Below are 22,732 nucleotides of genomic sequence, written 5' to 3'. Positions count from 1 at the left end.
AGCAGCTTTAGACATAAAGATAATCACTCCATCTAGCCCTGAAAAGCCTCCAGCCCTGGGTGGAATATGGCAGAAATTGCGTTGCAATATGTCACTTTAACGTGGCAAATGAAAAACACTTTCCCCCATTCAAATCTCAAGGGGAGGGAGCCTGAATATAATTATCTACCCCAGCCTGTGCTTGGATTGAGTGCAGCAAGGACAGCATGTGGGACTGGAGCACCCCTCTCCACAGGGCTCCCACCTTCTCAGAGCTGGGTTAGATCCCCTGGGAAGGGAAGGGGCTTGATGAGACCAACCTGTGGCTCTTGAGCACCTTGTGTGAAGATGCTGTGCAAGAACTAACAACTGCTAACTCATAACCAGTGACAGAGCTGTGCTGGCAGACACTGCCAGTAATCCTTGCAACTTGTGTAGTACTGAGCTGGCCAAAGCTCCTGAAATCCACATTTCTGGTTTGCCCTGGTGTTACCCAGCCCATCTGTGAACCCATAGAAACTCACAGGAAACATCTGACCTCGCTAGCTGGTGACCTGCTCCTGGAAGTGCCCAGCCCTGTGGCTCCCCAGGGTGCCTGGGGGGATCTGGTCAAGGTGGTCATGAGCCTCGGGCCATTAACTCCCACCCTGGCTGCTCTGGCTGCTTGAGCACCATGGTGACAGCATGAGTGGGACATAAGGATGTGTGCAGCAGCACAAACACCAGCACGGGCCACATGTTGAAGTATGAAGCAAATCCTCAACAACCCTTTGAGGAAAGATCACAGGCTACTGCATTTCAACTTTTAAAGGGATTAAGGTGACTTTTAACATGAAGAAAGAAAGAAAACTTATGAAGGATTTGTCTTGAATTGAGCTAGATGGTCCTTTTCTCAGAGTTTTCCTTTCTGAGATGGAGATCTGGGCAGTTGTGACAAAAATCATTGAAGAAAATGTCTTGGAAAGTAGCTGGTTAAGACTGAAAGATGAGAGTCAGCACAAGGACAAGTTCCCTGAAGAAGTTCTGCTTGGTGCCTGTGTGGTTTCAGGGCAGGCAGGCCACTTGCTAAAAGAGAGAATTCACTGAAAGTGTTGCTCTTTCCTACCTCAAGCCCTCAGGAATGTGTATCCTGTGAGTACAACACACCTACTATGGGTAAAGTACTCCCACTACCAGCCTCAAAACAGAACAAATCCTGATGACACCCCCAGCCTCACCTGGGGAGAAGGTGGGAAAGGGAAATGTTCCCAGCAGCAGACATTGCCCTGCAGGACAGAAGAGTCATTTTCCCTCCTTCTCCCTGCCTCAAAGGAGGTCTCATCTGGCCTGTGTGTTCTTCTGAATTGCTTCTACCAAAGCGAAATAAAGCATTCGTGCAAATCTGAAAAGCAATTTCTGCATCATTCACATTGTGGAAGTTTCTCTGTAGAACTATTAAAAGAGAGATTTGGAGATGGTTTGGTATGAAAAATCAGATTTCTAACCAAACATATACTTCCATGGAAAATATCCCTGTACACATAATTCCATGTGTGGTGTGTGTTCCTGCCTGTGTGTTTAATAGAGAAAAAAAGAGTATTCCCTCAAGACTAAGATCCTGGGTTTGGGTTCAATATCCTCTTTTAGCCAAACTAGAGCATTATACTGAGGGAATAAAAGATGTTTACCTGATACAACCTGCCACGAATTGAAAAAGCAAGTTTTACTCAGTTACCTGAATTCTCCAGATCTTTATAGGCTTCTGTCCAGGTCTTGGCCATGTTTGCCAGGGTGTACTCCATGATCTGGATGTCAGTGATGGGGCAGTTGCACTGCGGGAACTCCTCGGAGCACTGGCAGCCGCACTGGCTGTCCCTGCAGATGTACTCGCCCTCCCCATTGCACATGATGTAACTCAAGGCAGACTGGACAAACTTCTCTTGTAAATACTGAGGGAAGATGATCTGGAGACCTGGAGAGAGAGCAACAGGGTTATGGGAGGAAAAAAAAAAGTGAATAAAAAAGTAATTTCAAGTATTTGTTCCTCTTTTCAAAACCCACTTCATTAACAGTTTGGGAAAGTTATGTGAAGAGTTAAAAACTGTTGTGAATAAAAAAGGTACAAATTGCATCCCTCCAGAGCAAGTAGTGATTTAGCTGAGAACGGAGACTATCTCCTATGCAGGAGAAGGGTGACAAGAAACTCCCCCTTCCCCAGCACCCTTTCATCCCATTCCCAGATCCCAGCATAGTACAAGGCCCTGAAAGCAAAGCCTCCCTAACTCCCAGGTGTGGTGTTGTCTCCTGAAACCAAGTGCTGGTTCAGAAGCAATGAGCATTATGTTGCTCTGACCCATTTTGAGAGATACTAAATGGGTTTGGTTCCACAGAAAAAAAAGAAATACACACTGAAAGGGAAAATAAGAAGGAACACAAAACAGAAGAAAGGAAAATAACATGAGAGGGGATTTATAAAGGTCCCTTGCAGAGTTAAGTGCCCAGCTCCCACAGCATAAATACAGGAGCTGGGTTCCTGAGCCTTCGCAGCTTGCTCCCTGCTAGGAAGGCTACTTGCCAAATCCTATACAAGTGCAAATGGATTTAGTGCCGATGATTTCAGTGCTGCTTGGCAGATTTACATTAGCAGGGAGATCTAGCCCCTTGTCCCTTTCTCCACGGCAAGTGTTTGTGTATCCATCCATCTGTGCAGGATCAGTGTAAGTGCACCCTTGCTCAGGTACCAGAGGATGCAATAACAGTTTCAGTGTTTGCCCTGTGCACGGTGTACGTGGTTTCCATCCCGTCCTCCTCCAGACTCCCTGCGGATCTCCCCGAGGATTCGCAGCTGTTTGCTTCTACCTGGCCAGTCCTGCCTGTCAGCCCCTGTCAGTGTCTGTGGTGCACGAGGCAGGGGACAATAACTCCGAGCCTTTCAGGGGACCCCACTTGGAAAAGGCCAGGGACTGGAGGGCAGTGAGGGGAGTTGATGGCAGCGCTGACCTGCGGTGTAATGAAGGCACGCGGGTCAATTACCCATCTGTTTGTGTTCCTGCTGCGCTGCCTGACCAGATCCATGCCTGACAGCTCACTGGGGTGGAATGAAAATCAGACAATAATTCAGAGGATGAGAGTGTGCAGGAATGGCAAAAAGGGTTGTGACCCCTTTCAGGAGTCCAGGCCCATCTCTGATGGGTTGTGTTCACCTCAGACAAGAGAAAAACAGCAGGTGGTGACCCTGGCACCCCCATTACCCTTTTGCTTTTGGATCCAGAGAAGCACCTCAGCCTTAATGAGGTCCCTCTGGAAGAGCAGGTTTGGGGGCTCAGGAGGCTGTGGAAGGCACAGGGAGCACTGTTTCCTCTCCCCCTGCTCTGGGTGAGCACCGTGCCTGGTGGCAGCAAGTTTCCCCTCTGCCTGACCCCATTGGCTGCCTCCAGGCTGGATGAGCTTGGAGCACCCTCCAGCTGGGAATGTGACACTTGCACAGGGAAGGACTTCCAGTCCAGAGACACTGTTTCTGCATAGATCCTGCTGCCTTTTCTGCATTGCTGCTGGGGACTGGAAGGAGCACACAAAGAGCTGACCAGTACAGCATCCCTGCAAACGCCTCAAAACTAGCCTGCAGAGATCATTATTTTGAAGTCCCTTTGGTCTTTTCTGAGATGTGTCTCAACAAGAAGCTCAGATTTCTTCCTGCTTCTTCAGGAAGTCCTGAAGCTCAGCCTTTTCCAGGGATTGTGGTGATAGGACAAGGGGGAGTGATTTCAAACTGAAAGAGAGTGGATTAAGATTTGACATTAGGAAGAAATTCTTCCCCATGATGGTGGGCAGGCCCTGGCACAGGGTGCCCAGAGCAGCTGTGGCTGCCCCTGGATCCCTGCAAGTGTCCAAGGCCAGGCTGGACAGGGCTTGGAGCAGCCTGGGACAGTGGGAGGTGTCCCTGCCATGGCAGAGAGTAGAATGGGATGAGCTTTAAGGTCCCTTCCAATCCCATTCTAGAATTCTATGATTTATCTGGAACAACCACTACAGAGGGATGGTCCCCTGTCAAATCCTCACACTGATATTAGTGATGGCCCCACCTGCCAGGATCCCAAACTTTCCTTTAGGATGGGATGAAAGTGCAGTGCTGTTGGAGAACTGATCCACAAAGGGGACCAGAAAGCCTGAAGGCAGCTGTACTCACTGAGCTTTCAAGCTCATGTGAGAGCAGAGCTGGACTTGTTGATGTGCACTGACTCTTCATTCATGGTCCAAGTCCCATTAATACATTTTCCACTCTGCTTCATGGAGGAGCAACCTGCTCTGGCTCTTTGAATATGATCAAATTACCTCAGGCTCTTAAGTTTTCCATAGTTTCTCTTTGAATTCTAACTTGGATAAAGCACAACAAGCTGTTTGGTCCCAGCTACAAATGATCCTGGCTTTGGAGATTTTAATTTTCTTTTTTTTCTGTGGAGGGAATAGGAGTGAAAAAAGCAACTGAAGTTTCAGGGAAAGCAACTCCCATTGCAAGGGACATCCACTGTGCATTCCAGCAGATGCAGAAACATGAATACCCTGTAATCTCCAAAACACAGCATGTTTTAACACTGCAGTGCTTCACAAGGATACTTTTTTGCCCATAAAACTCATGGTTTCTGAAAAAAAAAAAAATCCAGGAAAACATCATCTTGTAAGAAATAACTAATCAGACCTCTGTACACTTAGCACCAACTCAACAGAACACTTTTATAACTACTTAACTTCATCAGGAAAGCAGTTTTGCTAGAAGCTGCCTGAAGCATTTGAAGAGAAGCCCACAGTCAGAGCTGTGCTTGCACAAGTGACGCCCAAATCCAGCCACTCACTGGAGCAGTGTGCACACTCCAAACACAACCCCCTGGCTTTAGACAGGCTGCTGGGATTGCATGTGACTCACATCTTCCAGCCAGGAATTTCCTTGTGGAAGCAATCAGTGTCACTGAAATACAGCTGTGCCTATTTCCACAGAAGCACTTTCATATATACACACGTAAATATTCACAGATTCCTCATCATCCCCAGACAAGGGCAGATTCATATCAATTTTTTTTTGCTTTAGTTTTGAGCGTCTCTGTGATTGGATATCAGCAAGAGATTTTACAAGCTCTGTGCCAGCAGCACCACCTCACCCAGTCCTGGCATCCTCTCGTTCATGTGTGGTTCTATCCCATGCCCAGGGACTAAATATTGCTGAAATTCAGTGTGTTATGGTTGCCAGTAAAGCACAGGTGGCATCAATCTTTTGAGAACACTGTTCTGGGTGCTTCTGTTGCTACCTGTAAAGCAGGAAAGCTGTAATCCCAAGGAGTATAACAGCCCTACTGAGCAGCTTGTGCTAGCTGGGAAAGCCCTGCTGCCAGCCACAACCCTAATAAAATATCCCAAATGCTCTGTTGTTCTCTAAGAAATTTCTTTGGATATTGCAAACATTCAAAACCACACACACACACACACACATATATATATATACATATATATATAATGTATGTATTTTCAATCTTTCACTGTTGTCTACTGATGAAACAACCTCATGTCAGCAGCCAAGAAGAGGGGCAAGCTGGTCTGAAAAACTGGGATATTGGACTGTTTCCATGGGGAGAATCCCCCAATCCAAGAAGGGGGCACAAGGAATGGGCTCATCCTCAACAGCAGCCTCAGGAGCTGATAACAGATGCACAAGGTAAGTTTGCTGCTGACTCAAATATCTTAGTTTTGAAGGTAATTTATTGATCAGAGGAGGAATTCTGCCACTTTGTAAAGCATGAAGTTCCTCTTTAAAAATGAAAAGCAGCACAGATATGGTATAGGTTTATCGTAGATAACTACAGGCAGAATATGAAGTATCTGACAAGGGAACATGTCCTTAATTCACCTAGAAAAACTATTAGAGATAGATGTTTGGCTTTAGACTGTATATAAAAGGCTTCCTGCATTAAAAGAGGCAAATTTCCCCAGCTCTAAATTAGAGCTATTTGAAACATTTTCCACAGAAGAGTTCTCTGTTGAAAATGCAGTTCCATTGAAGCATTTTGCAAGAGCATGTTGACTCCAAAAGCACTTTTGACTTTCTAAATGTATTTTTTCATACTCCCTCATTTCACTGCAGTGAAAAGCTGAAATGTTTTGTGTTGCCATTACTATTCTTTCCATCTTGGAAAAAGCTTTAGTAGTAATTGTAATGTAAATTTTAATGTTATACTATCATATATGCTATGTAGGTATATAATACATCTCTCTATGTAGTTGTAGATGTATAATATATACGGGTATTTACACATATATAACAATATAATATTAAATATTGAAATATATTTAATATTATATAAGTATTGTATACAACATGCATTATGTATATTATTATAATATGACTATATTTGATGTAGCAAACAACCTGATATGCAACATTTCCTGTTTATTGTTGCACAGTTTAGAACAGCACAGAAGAATTATACCTCACTGAAATAATGTTATGCTCCAATATTGACATATACTGTCAATAACAGTATTGATACAACAGGGCATGCCTCTGAAATTTGGAGTTCCTGAAATTCTTCCAAGTGTTGCTTTTTTTTATGTCAGATTTTCCAATTTCTGCCCAGGACATTTCTCCAGGGAACACAAATCCCCCTTTCCCTTTGCCCTGCATCACCACAGGGATCCTGCTTCAGGGAGTGCTGGGAAGAAGGGAGACTTCTGTGATAAATATTGTGTATATATAGGTATATATATATACCCCAGAGCATGTCATGCATGCTGGGCCCACAAGGATACTGGTTTATAAATTAGTGATTCTTTTCTGTCCCAGTAACCACAAGTGCAGCACCAGACACCCTGCACCATCCTCCCCCAAAATCAACCCGCCCAAACCCTGCACGGGTTCATGGAATCATTTAGGTTGGAAAAGACCACCAAGATCACTGAGCCCAGCCTTTGGCTGATCACCACCTTGCCAACCAGAGCAGGGCAATCAGTGCCACATTCCACCCATTGTCTCTCCTGAAAGGCACAGCTTTGAAACCCCAAGTCCCAGGGCTGGGCAGCAGCAAGTTCAGACAGAGAAATCCTCCCTGTCACGGAGAAACTGCTCTTTTATTGAGCCAGGCTCAGAGCTGGAGTGACACAAAGGCAGGAACATGGATTTCTGTCAGCAGCTCCTGCTCGGCTGCTAATCAGATCAGAGGAGACTTGGTCACGATCCATTACCTGCTGCAGCCCTGTGACTAATTCGTAATGAGGCCTCTCAGAGCAGAGGAAGGATCCTGGGTAATTATCCCAAGAACCACAGTCCAGATTAGGTGGAAGACTCAGGTGGAGCTTTAAAGGTCACTTTGTTCTATTAGGAAGAGCTCCTGCCTTCCTCCCTTCCCTCGCTGTCTCCTTTGGCTTGGCTCCCGCCTCTCCCTGCTCTGGGTGCAGCCATGGAGCTCCATGAAACCCATGTGTGGTTGACCCCCAAGGTCCTCTGTCTGCTCCCATCAGAGATCACAGCCTCATCCCCTCTCTCCTAATTTTTCCTTCTTCCTCCACCTCCTTCCCCCTCCCTTGGTTTATCTCCTCTCTTGTAGGATCAGATAACCAATAGAGATCTATTGATTTACCCACTTGTCTGCCTATAACCCGAGCTGCCTACTGATTTAGCTGCTTCCCCACTTATCTCATGTGTCATCCTTGGGTTTTCATTACCAGCAGCTATCATCACAGTGTAAAACCCTCTCAAACTGCTTATTGTTAATTAGGTAAGAACTAGAACTCAGTGATTTGGATAATCACTGCCATAGTGAAAACAACCTGCCTATTATTTTTAAAGGCAAATAATAACAACAATAATATTATATCCACAACATTACTTGGTAAATGAAACCCAGTTTCTGTGAAACCAAAGATTAAAACAGCACTTGCCAAATTATACTCAAAGCAGAAGATGTAATGTAGCCCATTCATCTGAAAAATTAAAATTTGTGCAAGTACAAGGATTTGAGAAATAAAACCATCTGGGCAAATGAGCAATTAAATCCCACATTTCCTTATTTTGTCAAAAACTTGGGAATAACCTTCATGAATTACATGCCCAGTGAATTTCCTCCTTCTACTGAAGTTGACTTCTTGCTAACCAGCATGTATTTATTTATTAATTCAGCCATGACCTCTATCTGTTGACTTTTGGACTAGCTTCCCATCTGGGACTGAAGCCATGGCTTCTAGCATCCAAATAAACCTCTGTGACTTTTCCCGAAGATTATGGTCATTAGAGAGTCCCGAAAGCTGATCTGCAAACCTCATACACAAATCAGCAGTTTGGGAGGGATGGAGAGACATGGGCAGAATTCTCCTTCAATACTGATGGGAGAGGTCACTTTTTTTTTTATGTTGGTCTGTGTATCATACACAGAAGTCCATCAAAATTCAGTGGCAGAGACAGACACTTCATTGGGGTCAGCCCTAGCTCTGCTCAGCTGAGCCTCATGTGAAGCCACCAGAAGCTGCAGGGAACTTCCAGACACAGCAGAATCACAGCAAAGAGAAGAGGGGGAAAGGCTCAGAAAAAGGGCACTCCTCTCCCATTTCCACCCCCCTCCCTGGTTCCTACCTTGCAGGTGGAGTTTGCTCTCAGTGCTTTGCAGAAGGACAGAACTCACAGAGTCCAGATTGTCGTAGCTGTTACAGCCCAGGGGGCCGGTCCGAGTTTCTGTTACCTACAGAGGATGTAGAGAAGAGAGAATGTTCCCTTTGACTGCAGCACCACACATTCCCCAGGCTTTTAAAATCTTTTAATTCAAGGACTCCTTGTCACCAGCTGATATAGCCCAAAACACGTCTTCCCTAGTTGGGAAGAAATGCCCCACACTGAACAGACACTGCTAATGTTTGGTGCAGTCGCAAGCTGAAAAATCAGAATGAATTGTGGCTGCTTTCTTTAGGGTACCCCAGGTTATTCTGGGCTTGGCAATGGGCTCCTGCAGATTGATGTTTCTCACAGAGGATCTTCATTGGAGAACATCAGAAGCCTGTAGAGGAATTATTCCCTGGCTTCTCTTATTGGAAAGCAAGAAGCAGAGATGGATTGCCAGCCCACAGTGGTGCCTGGTGCTCCCACAACAGATGTGAACACCAGCCCTGTGCTGAGGATGGATGGAGGCACAGATGACCTGCAGTGCTGCTGCTGTTGGTTTCCTGCCCTTCCGGAATTCACCATGGGTGATTATCTGCTGTCACTGTTTCAATATCTCAATACAATTTCCCATCCAGAAGGGAACAGCCTCAGCCATGAGACAGCACAGAACAATAACAAGAGCTGAAACCTTTCAGAAATGGCTAACAATGATGACTCCATCCACATCACCTTCCCTGGAGTGAACTCGGCAACAATAAAATCCCTGCCCAGTGTAGGATGATTGCTTTCAGAGAAGGCAGCCTTTGCAGAGCCATTTTCCCTATTTTGTATTCTCTGAGCAGCTTCCCTTCCTTCCTGCTGCAGCCCCCAAGCTGTCTCTAAGTTCGTTTCATCCCAGATGCCTCAGTAATGCCACACTGGCTTTTTCACCATTTTTTGTAGCAAATTCAGCTGAGAGATGTTTTGCAGCCTACACCCCCAGGAGACAAACACTCCTAGGTGGCACAGCGTTGTTCATTTCATAGACCTGCCTTTCCCTTCCAACCTCCATCACTAATCTGGGTCCTCTGCTCCCTCTCTCCCTTCCAGAAGTCATTGTCACACTTAGTGAAAGTCTTCTGTCCTACACAACCACCACACTGAATGCCCACTTCTTTCCAGACATTAGTGGTCCTGGGGAAATCACTTTTTCAATTGAATAAGAGAAAACCTAACCCTGGGAACAAAACAATTTGTGATCAACGAGGACATCAGACTGGCAAAGTCCTGCCCCAAATCCCTAGAGAATCCATATAAGGCAGACAATCTTTTTCCTCCTCCTGAGGCAGTATGTGGTACCTTGATTGCTCCGGTAGAGATCTGGATCTCATGGAGTCTCCTCATGGTGCCATCACGATCTACAAAGTAGGAGGACGCGAGCTGGTGCAAAGCTTCAACGCTCTGGGTGGCGTTTCCTGACTTTCTGTCGAGGCGGCTTTTGTCCATGTACATGGTCAAGGCCTCCTCTCCTGCAGCAGAGAGAAAAGGAGATTTCAGGCTGCCAGGCAGGGCCACCTTAACAGGAGCAAATGGTGTCATCTGCTGCGCCTAAAGAAAGAGAAGTCCGACACCACCCTTCCTCACCAGCACCAGGACCCCAGGGGGACATACAGAAGCCTCCTCCTCTATTCAGACAACAAGGCCAAGTCCACCAGACAAGTAAAGCAGCTCCACTGAATGGAGTAGACAACATTTTAGACCTTTTTTAGCCAGCAGAGCTTTGCTACTACTGCTGGAGAGGATTCAGCCCATCTGTCCCACCCGAGGCACGTTCCCTCTGTAGGCAGTGCCTCTAGAATGATGCACACCTGACAGGAGAAGTTCTCACTTTGTGCAAGTCTCTGTCTGACCTGACTTCTAGAAGGAATGGATGATGACTGCAAGTAGAACACAGTGTGTGGGTAGGTACAGTGGACAAACAAATGTTTCTTGGACCTCTTCAGCCTCCAGTGGCCTTGTTAAAGGGGAGGGGAAAGGGGGTGAGTAAAGAGAATTAATCAGAGGAAAGAGCAAATAAGAAAGTTAATCTGAACTAACCGCCCTTGCTGCCTTCTTTCCTCTCCCAGAGTCTCATTCAGGGGATATAAGAGTGAAAATACCATACAAGATAATGGACAAAAGCAGGTGATTTTGAAATGCTAAGCACAGAGAATCTGGGAGAGAAGCAGTTAAGAACTGATAAACATCAGCAGAGACCTGAATGTAACAAAACATGTCTGAAAAGGATGTGCAGCTAAGAAGGACTTTTTACCTAACAAATCAATTTGTGCTGGGTGAGGCACATTAAAATCCAGGTGATTCTTAACATTAGGCTGGCATTGTGAGAGGTCTTAAAAGGTGGAATGCCATCCTGCATCCTTAACATGTGAAACTTGGGTTTTAATAAATGAAGAGAAGACACAACTGGAGGAGGAATGTGCCATTCCTACATAACTCTCTTAATGAGAAGAATGGTGCTTGTTCTGATTTGATAGATGAACCACTGAAGAATACATTGCCTCTGGCAGTGATAGCATGGTCCAAAAAATATGTGCCACTGCTTTCAAGGCCAAAAAATATTTTGCTCTTCATCATCTTTGCATAATTTTTTTAAGAGAACAAGGACTTACTTTTCTTTAAAATTCTTATTAGCTAAAACAATTTGATTCATCCAAATTATTTCTTTTATTGCATATATAAAAAAAAATACCCCAAAATCCCAGTAAGCCCTCCCCCTCACTTTCCCTGGACATTTTCCAGCTTTTATCTGAAAGCCAAATGCCTGAAAATGAACCAAAAATATTCTGGCTGAAAATCAAAATATTTTTATTAGATTTCAGTTTTTCAAGCAATAGTTGTGTTGAGTATTCAGCCTTTGGCTTTGAGATGAAAAATGGGCTCTTTTTTTTTTGTGGAAAGAAGGTACTTTTCATCAAAAGAATTGACCAGTTGAAATCTTTTAATTAGGTTTTGCGGGACCTCAGTGGAGAAGTTAGGCATGTAAAACTTTGTCTTTAATATTTTGTTAAAAATAACAGACTAGCCTTCCACCACGATCAAAGCTGTGGTAGTAACAATGTCATCATTGTTGCCTCTCACAAAAACACTTCCCCTGGAAAATGACCAGCTTTGATTTCCTTTATCACCATTACCATTTTTATGTGTTGAGCTTGTGAGGAGACCTTGGCGGGGATCAAGGTTCTGTCCACACAAACAAAGTCAATCCATCTTCCAGAGGATTTAACCCCCTGTATATCTGATGAGACACAACAGGTGAATACAGCAAACAGCCAGCAAGGCACAGGTAATAAAATGTCTGTGACTGGTGTGAGGAACGGTGGTCACTGCACTGACCACTCTCAATGCATTTTCAAGTTTCATCTCTTTGTGGTTTTCAGGGAGATTTGAAGGAACTTTGTCAGTTTTTATGAGTTAACTCATTTGCCACTGAAGAGGCTGGATCAGTGGGAAAGTGTATTTTGAGCCAGAAGTTCTGGATCTCTCATGTAACAGAAGCATTTAACTGCAAGAAGATGCAGCAGAGAGAAATGAGAAAGGGTGTTTCACCACCATTTTGTGAGGCTGTGGCAGGAGAAGGAAGATCTGGGATAATTCTCCCCTTAGCTGTGATTCACAGCCATCAACCCTTCATCAATTGCACCAATAACTGGGGAAAAAAACAACCTTTCCTGGAAAAAAAATCATGTCTCATATTAACAGCCAAGGCATAAAAATCAGGACTTTTTTCATTGCAGCCTGGTTCATTTTCACTAGAGGAATGCTGAGGCTGGAATCCTTGCCCAGAGGGCAGGCAGGAAGCCTGGGTGGAATCACATCAGGCAGCAGCACTGGTGTCACATCACCAGCAGATCTCCTCTTGGATTTGGTCCCTGCACAACAGCAACCAGGCACAAAGAAACACAGCAGAGAACAGAAACCTGTGCTCTGGGGCAGTGGGGATCAGTGATTTCCCCACAAAAGTTGTCATTTTTTCCTCCAAAGGAAGAAAACAGAGAAATCCATGAGCGATGATGCTTTTTCCTGAAGGAGCAGTGCTGTCCCTGGGATTGAGGGGTGCTGAGCAGGGACAGTGCTGCTGGAAACCTGTTTTGTGTAGCTCTGTGCAGACCTGGAAAAGCACAGCATCCCCATGGAGGGCTCACATGGGAAAGCAACTCTTGGATCAAGAGGGGTTAACAGAATTTTCCTGCATTATTAAGTCTTAATTTCTCCTTTAATTAAGTGAATGATATGTTCAAAGTTGTTTTTCCTTGAGGGATTTTCCTGAAAATTGGCTCTCAGCTCTGTGTGCTCCATCCCAGAGCATGGATGCCCTCAAAGTGAGCTGTCACCAGTGCCTTTGTCAGAACCAGACTGGAGCAGAGCTGGGTTTTACTGGGCTCTCGGGGGGCCTGGCTGCTCTGTAGCTTGAAAGGCACCAGAGCTGTTCCTCCTGTGGCCAGGTGTGAAAATTGCTGCGTTCAGGTGCTGCTCCATGTCCCACCCTCCTGGGGGCCGTGCAGCAGCTGGCGTTTCAAAGCCAGAGAATTTCCTGCGTGCTTGTCACTCCCTGCCACCTGCTCAGACACCAGGCTGAGCTACAAACCCAGGGCAGAGCTGCTTGTAGCTCTGCTGGGGAGACACCAGGTCCTGGGAGAGCCAGTGTGCCAGGACATGTCTGCTTTTATGTCCCAGAGCTCTTGTTTAGCCCACAGACTGCGATTAGAGCGTGTCCTCCGTGCATAATGCATGCCCAGCTCCATCTGCATTTTCCCTGGGACTGCCATTGCCAAGATAAATCCTCTTTTTCTCCCCACCATTGCTCACCATGCTCGGGGCTGGTGGGGCGTTTACTGCTCCCCTCCAACACCAGTTCTCATTACAAGTCTCTGCATATTTAAAGTTGTTGTGTTGTAAAATCAGGAGAAGAAACAAGCCCCTGTGAATAATTTACAACCTCAGCCAGGCAAAATTAAAAATATATTTTACCATCAAAGGTCGTTCTTATTTTGAATTTCCATGGATGTGAGTGGCAAGAAAAAGAGGAATGTCAATGGGAAAAAAAGTAAACCTGCAAAAAAAAAAAAAAAATCTCTGCTTGGCTGTCTTGGGCTCTGTAAAACACGGTCCTGAAAAGTGAATTCCTCAATAAAAAGCAGTTTATCTTTACCCAGACTTCATTAAGGCCCGAAGAAAGCAGTCACTTGTGCTCTTCAATGCTTGGAAGCCTCCTTTCTCTCACATTTCTTGCTGATGGAATAGACTTGTTTGGGTGCCTGGACTGGAAGAGCAGCCCAAGGCTCTTTGAAGGACATCACCACACCAGAGGCCATTTGACTTCAGGGGAACTGTGCCAATTTACCTACCACCTAATCTGTGCATGAATCATATGCACACATCTAATCTCATCCCAGTGTCTGCAGAATGCTCTGGGAACAGACAGATGGCCAGAAATTCCTCAAAGTTCACTACAAACATGGCAATGTGGCAAGGCTGGAGGTGAGGTACGTTAGAAGAAGCAACAACAACAAATTTTGAAGTAAAATTGAACCTTTAGCACTCCAGAATCTGTCTCACAGATAGTTGTTCTTGGAAGAAAAGCATCTAAATGAAATAAAGGCACACCCCAAAGGGGGAAAAGAGCCATGAAAATAATACAGAGTGGAAAAAATAACCAGGAGTAAACATCAATAGGAGCTGCTGATTTGCACCCCTCCAGTGCTCAACAGTAGCTACTCAAAATGTTCCTGCAGCACCACCAGCAGCGCCTGCTCAGGAGTTCATGGCCCTACAGGGCTCTCTCTGATGTCATCCCTGACACATTCTGTGCACACACAGACCTCTCTGCAGCCCTTGCATACACATTTTGAATTTTACTGAACTGCTGTTTTTCCAGAAGTCTGCTCCATGTTAATGCATTCAGCCTTCTGGCCATCTCTTCCCCTCTGTTCACGCTCCCTGCCCAACTCCTTGAACTCCCTTTTCCTGGAGCTCTTTAAAATTCCTCCAGTTCCAGCAAGAAAGGATGTTTTTCCCCCTGCATTTGTTTTCATCCTGTGAAAAAGAGGGATGAACACGTTCTGTTGTGAAGCTGAGGGCAGTGGTGCAGGGCTGGCAGGACAGTCCCCCAGCTGAGGGACGTGTTTCTCCTGACACACACGGTGGTCAGAGCAGCACAGGGGCACAACTCCCACCTCACACTCTGAATTCATTTGCAAAGGCTCTTTGGGGACACAGATGGGCTTTGGGAGGGGGAGCTGCAGCCTGGCCTGTGCCCCCACTGCTTTCAGAGTCACAGGGTGACTGGAAAGGACCACAGAGGGGTATTTGGTGCAGCCTCCCTGCTCTGCGGGGTCATCCCAGAGCACATGGCACAGGACTGCATCCAGCTGGTTCTGGAACATCTGTGAGGGAGACTCCACACCCTCTCTGGGCAATCTGTTCCAATGCTCCCAAGAAATTCTTCCTCACGTTCAGCTGGAACTTCCAGGGTATCAGTTGCTGCCTGTTCCTCTTGTCCTTGTGGCTGGCACCACCAAGACGAGACTGATCCATGCCCCCTTTAGATAATTATACTCATTAATGAGATCTCCTCTCAGTCATCTCTTCTGGAGACTGAACAGCCCCAGCTTGCTCATCTTTCCCTCACGACAGATCCCTGCTCCCCTCATGACTGCCACAGCCCCTGCTGGGCTCTCTCCAGGAGCTCCATGCCAAACTGGACACATTTCCAGCACTGCCCAGCGCCTTCACCACCCCCCAGAGCCCCCCTGCCCTGCACCAGCCCAGGTGCCACCTACCTCCCAGGGTGGCAGAGATGAGGAGGTGGGTGCCGTACTTTTTGATGATGGTGTCAATGAACTGCTGCGTGGTGGGTCTCCTGCCCAGCAGGCGGATGCTCCTCTGGAACTCAGGCATCAGGGGCAGTGGGTTGTGGAGCAGGTCCCTCCTCTCGATGGCTGTGTTCCTCACCTTCCAACGGGCAAACTCCCTGTGCCACAACACAGGAACACAACAGGGGTGAGGCTCCCAGTCTGGAAGGGCAGGGAGAGTCACCAGGGGTAGGAAAGGAGGATGGAGAAGGGGTCAATCCTGTTGGACACCCCCACGTGGATACACACATGAGGCCACAAGGCTGGACAGAGGGGAAGGGGAGGAGAAGAGGAAAAGCGAGGCATTACTGCACAATAACCATACACTACAAGGGTCAGGCTGGTGAGGAGGTGCCCTTGGAGTCATCAGAGGTGTCTGTCAGAGAGTTGGACTTCCCTAAAACAAAAGCAGGCTGGTCCTTTCACCCTCCCACACTTTGGGGTCTTTCATTTCTCCATAAAGCAGCAAATTCTGGTCTCTGTCAGGAAATGGTCTAGACCACACATCTAACCCAAACTGATCATTGCTATATCTCTCATGCCCACAAGCCTTCCTAGCACACTTTTGCAAAGCAAAGCTGAAGAAAATACATTTTCTCCAAACATCTTCATCTTTCAGCAGCATGAGTATGGCAAGACAGCATTTTGGAAAACAATTTTTGAGATAAACCATGTAAAAGGATGGATTCAGGTATAAGCAGAGTCCAGGATGAAACTGGAGGTTTTGTTCATGTTTTAGAAAAAAAAAATCCAAAATGATTCTCAAATCCATGCTTTTAAACTGAGAGCAACTGGGAAAAAATAATGTTTGCAAAAGCAGTTCTTTTTTGCAGGTATCCATTTTGAAATGACACAGAGGGAAATGCCTAGAGAAAAGCTTGCACACCTGCAATCTAAAAATCAGGCCTCTGAACCATCACCAGCTGAGCACCTGAAAAATGAGAAACCTATTATTGTCTTTCAAAAAATATTGAGCAAAGCCTTCCTTAAAGGAGAGGATGTTATTTATACCCATTCTCCTACAATGCACCTGCTCTATCTTAAGTTATCTCCCAAACCATCAGCTCACAGGCTTCTCTGTCACTTTTCATCCACCTATTCCTGTAACTTGGGTTTAAGACAAAATTTTTATTTAGATTATAGGTGCTGTGGTTTAATCCCAGCTGGCAGCTCAGCCCCACACAGCCACTCACTCCTCCTAGAGAGGAGGAGAGTCAGCAGGGTGGAAGTGAGAGAACTCATGAGGTGAGATAAACAGTTTAGCAGATAAAACAAGGAGTTAATTCCCCACTTCCCATCACAGTGTGGAGTTCAGCCATCTCCAGGGCTCCATCAGAGTGACTGGGGAAGACAGACTTCCTCACACTGCACATCCCCCTTTCCCCCTCCTTCCTCAGCCCTACAAGCTGAGCATGATGTCCCGTGGTGTGGGATATCCCTGGGGTCAGTTGGGCTCAGCTGTCCAGGCTTTGTCTCCCCACAGCTCCTTGTGCATCCCAACCTCAGCACTGGTGGGTCGGGGTGAGACAGAAGAGCCCTGACCTGTGCAAACTCTGCTCAGCAGCACACCTGTGCCATCAGCACTGTTTCCAGCAAAATCCAAAACACAGCCCCACACCAGCTTCTATGGAAAAAAAATTAACTTTATCCCAGTGTTATAGAAGAAATTTAATAACAGTGTTCTCTGGGAATAATCTTGTTTAGCATTAGTGTGGCCCAGCAGTAGCAGCTAGAGCAGAGGAAGCCCTCACGTGCAAGAGCTGACCAAGAGTAAAATTCTTTGAGAGAATTAGTGCTGCTAGCAAGGAACAAGCTGAATTCAGCAGAAACAAGCGGAATGAAGATAAGGACCAAGGAGACTCTTCCAAGAGAATGAAGTAACTTCAGAAGAAGGCCAGCCCCAGTATAAAAAATAAGAAGTTTAGGGACCGCTGATCAGAATTAAGGATTTGGGGTTGGATTTGAGGATTGGGGTTGGATTTGAGGCATGAACTGGGACAGGGGTCCTCTCTGCAGGCACCCAGCTCACACTGTAACCCAGCAAAGACTAACTGGAAACCTTCAGGCACACTTGGCATTCCCAGCAGCATCCTGGGGTCAAATCTGTCACTGTGGCTGGTGTGAATAATCCATAACACCCAGTCCAAACCAGGAATGACAACCCCTGGCCCTGAGGCAGCACTTCCCATCAGGGAGTGTCCTCCCAGCACAACAATTCCACCTGGCTGGCAGAGACCCTGACACACAGGCAGATTCAGGAGACTCCGTTGCAAAGCCAGGATCACAAAACAGATTTTTTCTGCCCAGGTTGATTCTATACTCAGTCCACTCTGTGTGTGTTAGGATATTTGACTTAATGTAACTATGCAGGTATTTATTTTGATTGTGCCCCTTCACAACACTCCACACTGCCTGACAGCAGTTACATTCATCAAAATAGCAAAGTGCCAGCTATTTACTTCAAAATATTTCCTTACACCTGAGCTAATGCCCCCTCTGTAGTTCCTTGCTTTCACAAGCCAAGTGAAAATGCCAAAACAAAACACACCTCCTACTACATTACAAGAGTCATTAGTGTCAAACCTTGCAATCTGAAGAAACATCCATCCTTCCTAGAAAAACCTCAGTCAAAAGGCAAAACCCTCCCCTAATACAATGGGTTCTTAACACCAGGAGTGATTGAAACAGATCATTTGCTCCCTAGTTGTCTGCAGATAACAAATACATCACCAGTGTATTCCCTTTATGGAGCAGAGGATGTTCTCTGCTGTCCCAGAATTGTGTAAAAGTTGATTTTAATGATAGACAAAACTTTAAAACTAAAGAGAAATAGTTTCTGTCTGACACTACAGAGAGGTTTCTCTAATCATCCCAGACTGGAGTTTCAATCCCAGACCTTGCTCCACAAGGGAATCCCCTTTGAGGAGGAATGGCCCCTTCAGCAGTTGTCCTGCATGGGAAGAGGCAGAGCTGGATGCTCAAAGACAGGCAAGGTTCTATAATAAATAGACACACCCATGTTCCATCAGAAAGATCATAACTAGCAAGCATAGGAAGAATGCCATCTGTGCTTCCTCTCCAAAGAGAGGATTATTTCTTCCTGTAAAACTCAAGCACACATTCAGATTCCTGCTCCCTGCAGTATCCATAAAGTCAGGAGGGACCCGAGCACTCCCGAGCCAGCATGTTTTGTGAAAGGGCTGAGGGAATGTTTCATGTTCCCAATAAAGTACAGAGGGTTTGGTTTTGCTGCTTTGCAATAGGTAATTTATGTGTAGCTGGTCAGGTATTGATCCCCATTCTCCTTCAGGGAAGCCGTGGCTGCCCCTGGATCCCTGGAAGTGCCCGAGGCCAGGCTGGACAGGGCTGGGAGCAGCCTGGGACAGTGGAAGGTGTCCCTGCCATGGCAGGGGGTGGGACAAGATGAGCTTTAAGGTCTCTTCTGACTCAAAGCACTCCAGGATTCCAGGATGTATCAGCACCCAGAGCCTGGGAGTGTCTCCATTCAGGGTGGGGAGATGGGCAGGGCAAACTGGGAATCGATGGGCAGTGAAGGCAGGAGAAGGCAGGGAAGGAGAATGACATTTTGATAAACAATGTGTCCAAAGAGAAAGCGGGTTCATTTTCCACATCAGGTCCAACATCACCCTTTGACACCACTGGCAGGAGGCAAAAGCAGGAGTTTAAATGAAATCACTGTCATATCTTCAGCCTTTCCTGCTGCCAAGGGACAATCCCAGTCCCCATTCATGCAGTAGATGAGCCCTGAGCAGAATCCACCTCTAAAGCACGACAGCAAAGGAGACTTTTCCACCCAGCTGTTATCGATGCCATCCCTCCCCAGGGATTCCTGCTCCCAGGGTGCATCAGGAGGTGAAAGCCCAGTTCTGCTCTTCTCTCCCTATGCTTGGATGTGTGGCTTTCCCAGCTGACAAGAAAAGCTGAGCAAATATGTTATGATGAATAATTTATGCAACTAACTTAGATGTTTATCTTCTGCTCATAGAATATCCATGAACCAGTTGCAATTCCCTCTAAGTTATGCATTATTTGAATTTACTTAGTGACATTTTCCAAGCTTTTTTATAGGTTTTACATAGCATTTGGCTGTTTTATTTCTTTGTGTGCTGTTGATTCATTGGGATTGGAATCAAAGGAAGGGAACACCAGTGGGGTCATCTGCTCCAACCTCAATAGTCAAGCAAATGATATGGCTTTGTTAAGCTTCCTTTTTAATGTTCAAAAAATGCATTTTAAACGTGGCTCTCTGAATTCTAATATTTTACATGGAAAGCAAACCTTAATTTCAGAAGTCTTCCATGCAACCTACAGAACCCTCTGCTGCAAGATGCACCTGAGGCCAAGATTATGGTTCAGTTTTGGAAAATAGACTTAACATTAATAGATATGGCTACTGAAATAATTTAGAATTATTGAGGTCATAAAAAAAAAATTGTATTTGCAGAGAACAGCATAGATCTGGCCTTAGGGAAAGTTCCAGCCTGCAACTCCTGAAGTCTCTGAAGAAACACCTCCAAGAACAGGTTTTCTATTAGCTTTCAACACTAGATTTAATTGCATTTTCTGCAGAAGCAGAAAATCAGCCAAAATGAATTCAGAGTGCTGGGTTAGGTAAACGATACTCTTGTCTGTTTGTCACCACTGAATCCTTCCACCTGTGAATCTTGGGAGGATTTACCAAGGCCTTGGATTCGTGGATAATGGGTGCAAAGGGTACTGGAACCTTTCCTCACAAAACCATCCTGGGCTGCCTTTCACTCTTTACCTCTTTGTGCCACCACCTGGGACACAGAGCTGAGGCCTCTACAGCTACTGAGGCATTTTAAAAAGAGAAATATTGCCCTGTGCATCGCTTGTTTTCCAGGTGAAGAAGTTGCAAAGACTTGTCCAGGATTAGGGGACAATCCTAGCTGTACCAGGGGTGATACAGCTAGGATTGGCACAGTTGGGATTGGTACAGAGTCTTCTGACCCTCAGGGGAAGTCCCAAGCAAGGACCTGAACTTCTGCCAGCAGAGGAGCTTTGAATGGCTTTGGAAAGAGGAGAAACCTGTTAGCAAGGAGGAGGAAGGGTCGGTATCCCTGAGGCAGGGATGGGATAAGGAGAAACTCTGACCCAAAGTCTGAGTAGTGGGGAGAGGCACTTGTTGGGGCTCTGTCTCAACAGGGCTGAGAGCCCCAGTTTGTGCCAGGAAATACCTTCCAGGCCAGCACAGGGCAGCTGCCCTCTAGAGAAAATACAGAGGAGCTTCTTTAAGGGCTGAAAGGAGTAGGAGGTGCTGCAGGGGGAAGGGAGGTGAGAGCGAAGGGGGATGAGGGGTGAAGTACTGCCTCAGGGAGGCACATGCAGAGATTGAGGGCTTTCCTCCCTGTAACAGCAAGGGGACACACTTTATTTGAATACGGCTGAGGATGAGAAAATACTGCCCCTTCAAGCCTGCATTAATGAGCTTCCATCAAGGCCAGCGTGTCAGGGCCAGGAGGAGCCACTAGGAATGTCTCAGTGCTCATTAGCACTATGACCCTCTAGGGAAACAGAAAAACAGGGGGAAAACTACAGAAGAGGGAGGAAAAGTGAAGAGGCTGGAGTAGTTACATCATGCAGACCCCAGTCTGCACCATCAGAAAGGACAGCAGGATCCAAGGGCGGGAGCATCTCTACCCAGGAAGGGAAGTCTGAGGGAGGGGGACCATCAGAGCAAATTAAATTCCCCATCTCCACATGGCCAAGGCAACCAAAGCATATAAGTGAGGAAACAAGTTCAGCACAGACCTTGGGGGCTGGTGCTTGAAACAAGAAAAGAAATTAAATGCATTAAATAATGATCAGGACAGACACAGTTTTAAAAAGGGAAAAAAAAAATAGCAGAGGAGGAAGGCAGTGAACAAAGACTAAGCAGAACAGGCCAGCCCCTCCTGGCTGGATGTACATCCTTCAGAGCATCCCAGCAAGTGCACACTCAAACAGGAGCAGCCCCACCCCTCCCTGGGAACTGGGCAAGGACAAGGCACCGGCTCTTTTCTGCTCCATGGCTCTTTACTTTTTAAATAAAATTTATCTTGAAAGTCACCAGCTGCTCCCAAAGGTGATGGGCCTTCCTGAAGGCAGCATGCTCTTCAGTAGCAGCAGGACACAAGCAATATTTCATGCCCTCTCCTCGGCATATTGCCCACATATTTGACTGTGATGTCATCAGGACTCCCTGATGTCAGAGAGATGTTCCCTGGGACTTTGGTGTCTCTGCCCCTGTTTTCCTTCAAGCACTTCACCATCGTTAAGAGAGATATTTTTGGACGTGTCTGTGTGTGCTGCAGACAAATATTAATAGCTGTCAGAATGAGTGTGAACCAAACCAGACAGATTTTAAGCCTTGTCTGGGTAAGAAACATGTTCTGTGTTAGCCCTAAATCTTCCAGAACCCTTCCAGATACTCCTACAACAGAGCTGTTGGTTTGGGGGGTTTGTTTTGCTTTGCCTTTCCTTTTTCCAGCCCCATTGTCCCAGCCACTGGCTGCACAGAGTCCTGATTATCTGCAGTCCTCAGGATGATGGCTCTTCCAGGTTCCTGTGAGCCCTGGATCCTGCAAACAATGCCAAGGGACAGGGCTGAGCATGACAACAGCACTGTAATGCTTATCTTGTTCTGCCAGATCAGGCTTTATACGAGCCTGTGCGGGGTATCCGTGACTATGGTGGGGTCAGTGATATTTCATTTCTAGCCTGTGCCCTCAAAATGCCAGACAGCCCCAGGCTGAGCAGTGCAATATTTCTTTAGCACTTTCCTCTGCAGCTTGGCCTCTTCCCTATCTAGGCCAGCATGAAGAAGTCACTCTTCAAAGCTGAGCTTTTCAAAGGACCTGCAAGAATTAGTTTCCTGTGAGGGTTTGGCACTCATCCCCCCTAATCTATTTAAAAAACCTCCAGTCTGTAGATTTAAACTAGTTCCAAATTAGACAGAGGCTGAAACTCTGCCATGAAAGAGAGGGAAAAAAAAAAAAAAAAGCAACAACAAAAAACTCTAAAAATTTAATTCCAGAGAAGTATGAAAAAGAAATCACTTAAGTTGAAAGTCTAACAGCATTTTGCATAACAACCAGGCAAGTAGACAGGCTCACTTATGACAGCTGGCAGGTGAATGAGATAAATAAATTGACTATTGATCTATTGATAAATGCTGTGCTGTCTGCAGCAGCTTTATGGCTATAAGGGCATTTACCTGGGTAGGACT

The 22,732-nt window shown here is 46.0% G+C and overlaps 1 protein-coding gene across 1 annotated transcript in view; it reads right to left on the bottom strand.

Moving 5' to 3' along the window:
* Positions 1-22,732, bottom strand: part of BRINP1 (BMP/retinoic acid inducible neural specific 1) — an 89,094-nt gene that overhangs the window by 11,129 nt on the left and 55,233 nt on the right. The window contains exons 3-6 of the mRNA XM_053996709.1: positions 15,412-15,602; positions 9,932-10,101; positions 8,570-8,675; positions 1,694-1,930 (exon numbers count right to left, since the gene is read on the bottom strand). Of these exons, the coding sequence (XP_053852684.1) occupies positions 1,694-1,930; positions 8,570-8,675; positions 9,932-10,101; positions 15,412-15,602 (704 nt within the window). The remainder of the gene's footprint in view (positions 1-1,693; positions 1,931-8,569; positions 8,676-9,931; positions 10,102-15,411; positions 15,603-22,732) is intronic.

This window comes from Vidua macroura, chromosome 21 (assembly GCF_024509145.1).
Source record: "Vidua macroura isolate BioBank_ID:100142 chromosome 21, ASM2450914v1, whole genome shotgun sequence".
Classification (NCBI taxonomy): Eukaryota; Metazoa; Chordata; class Aves; order Passeriformes; family Viduidae; genus Vidua; species Vidua macroura.
Note: the sequence above shows the minus strand (reverse complement) of the source record. Positions and strands in the feature narration are given on the sequence as shown.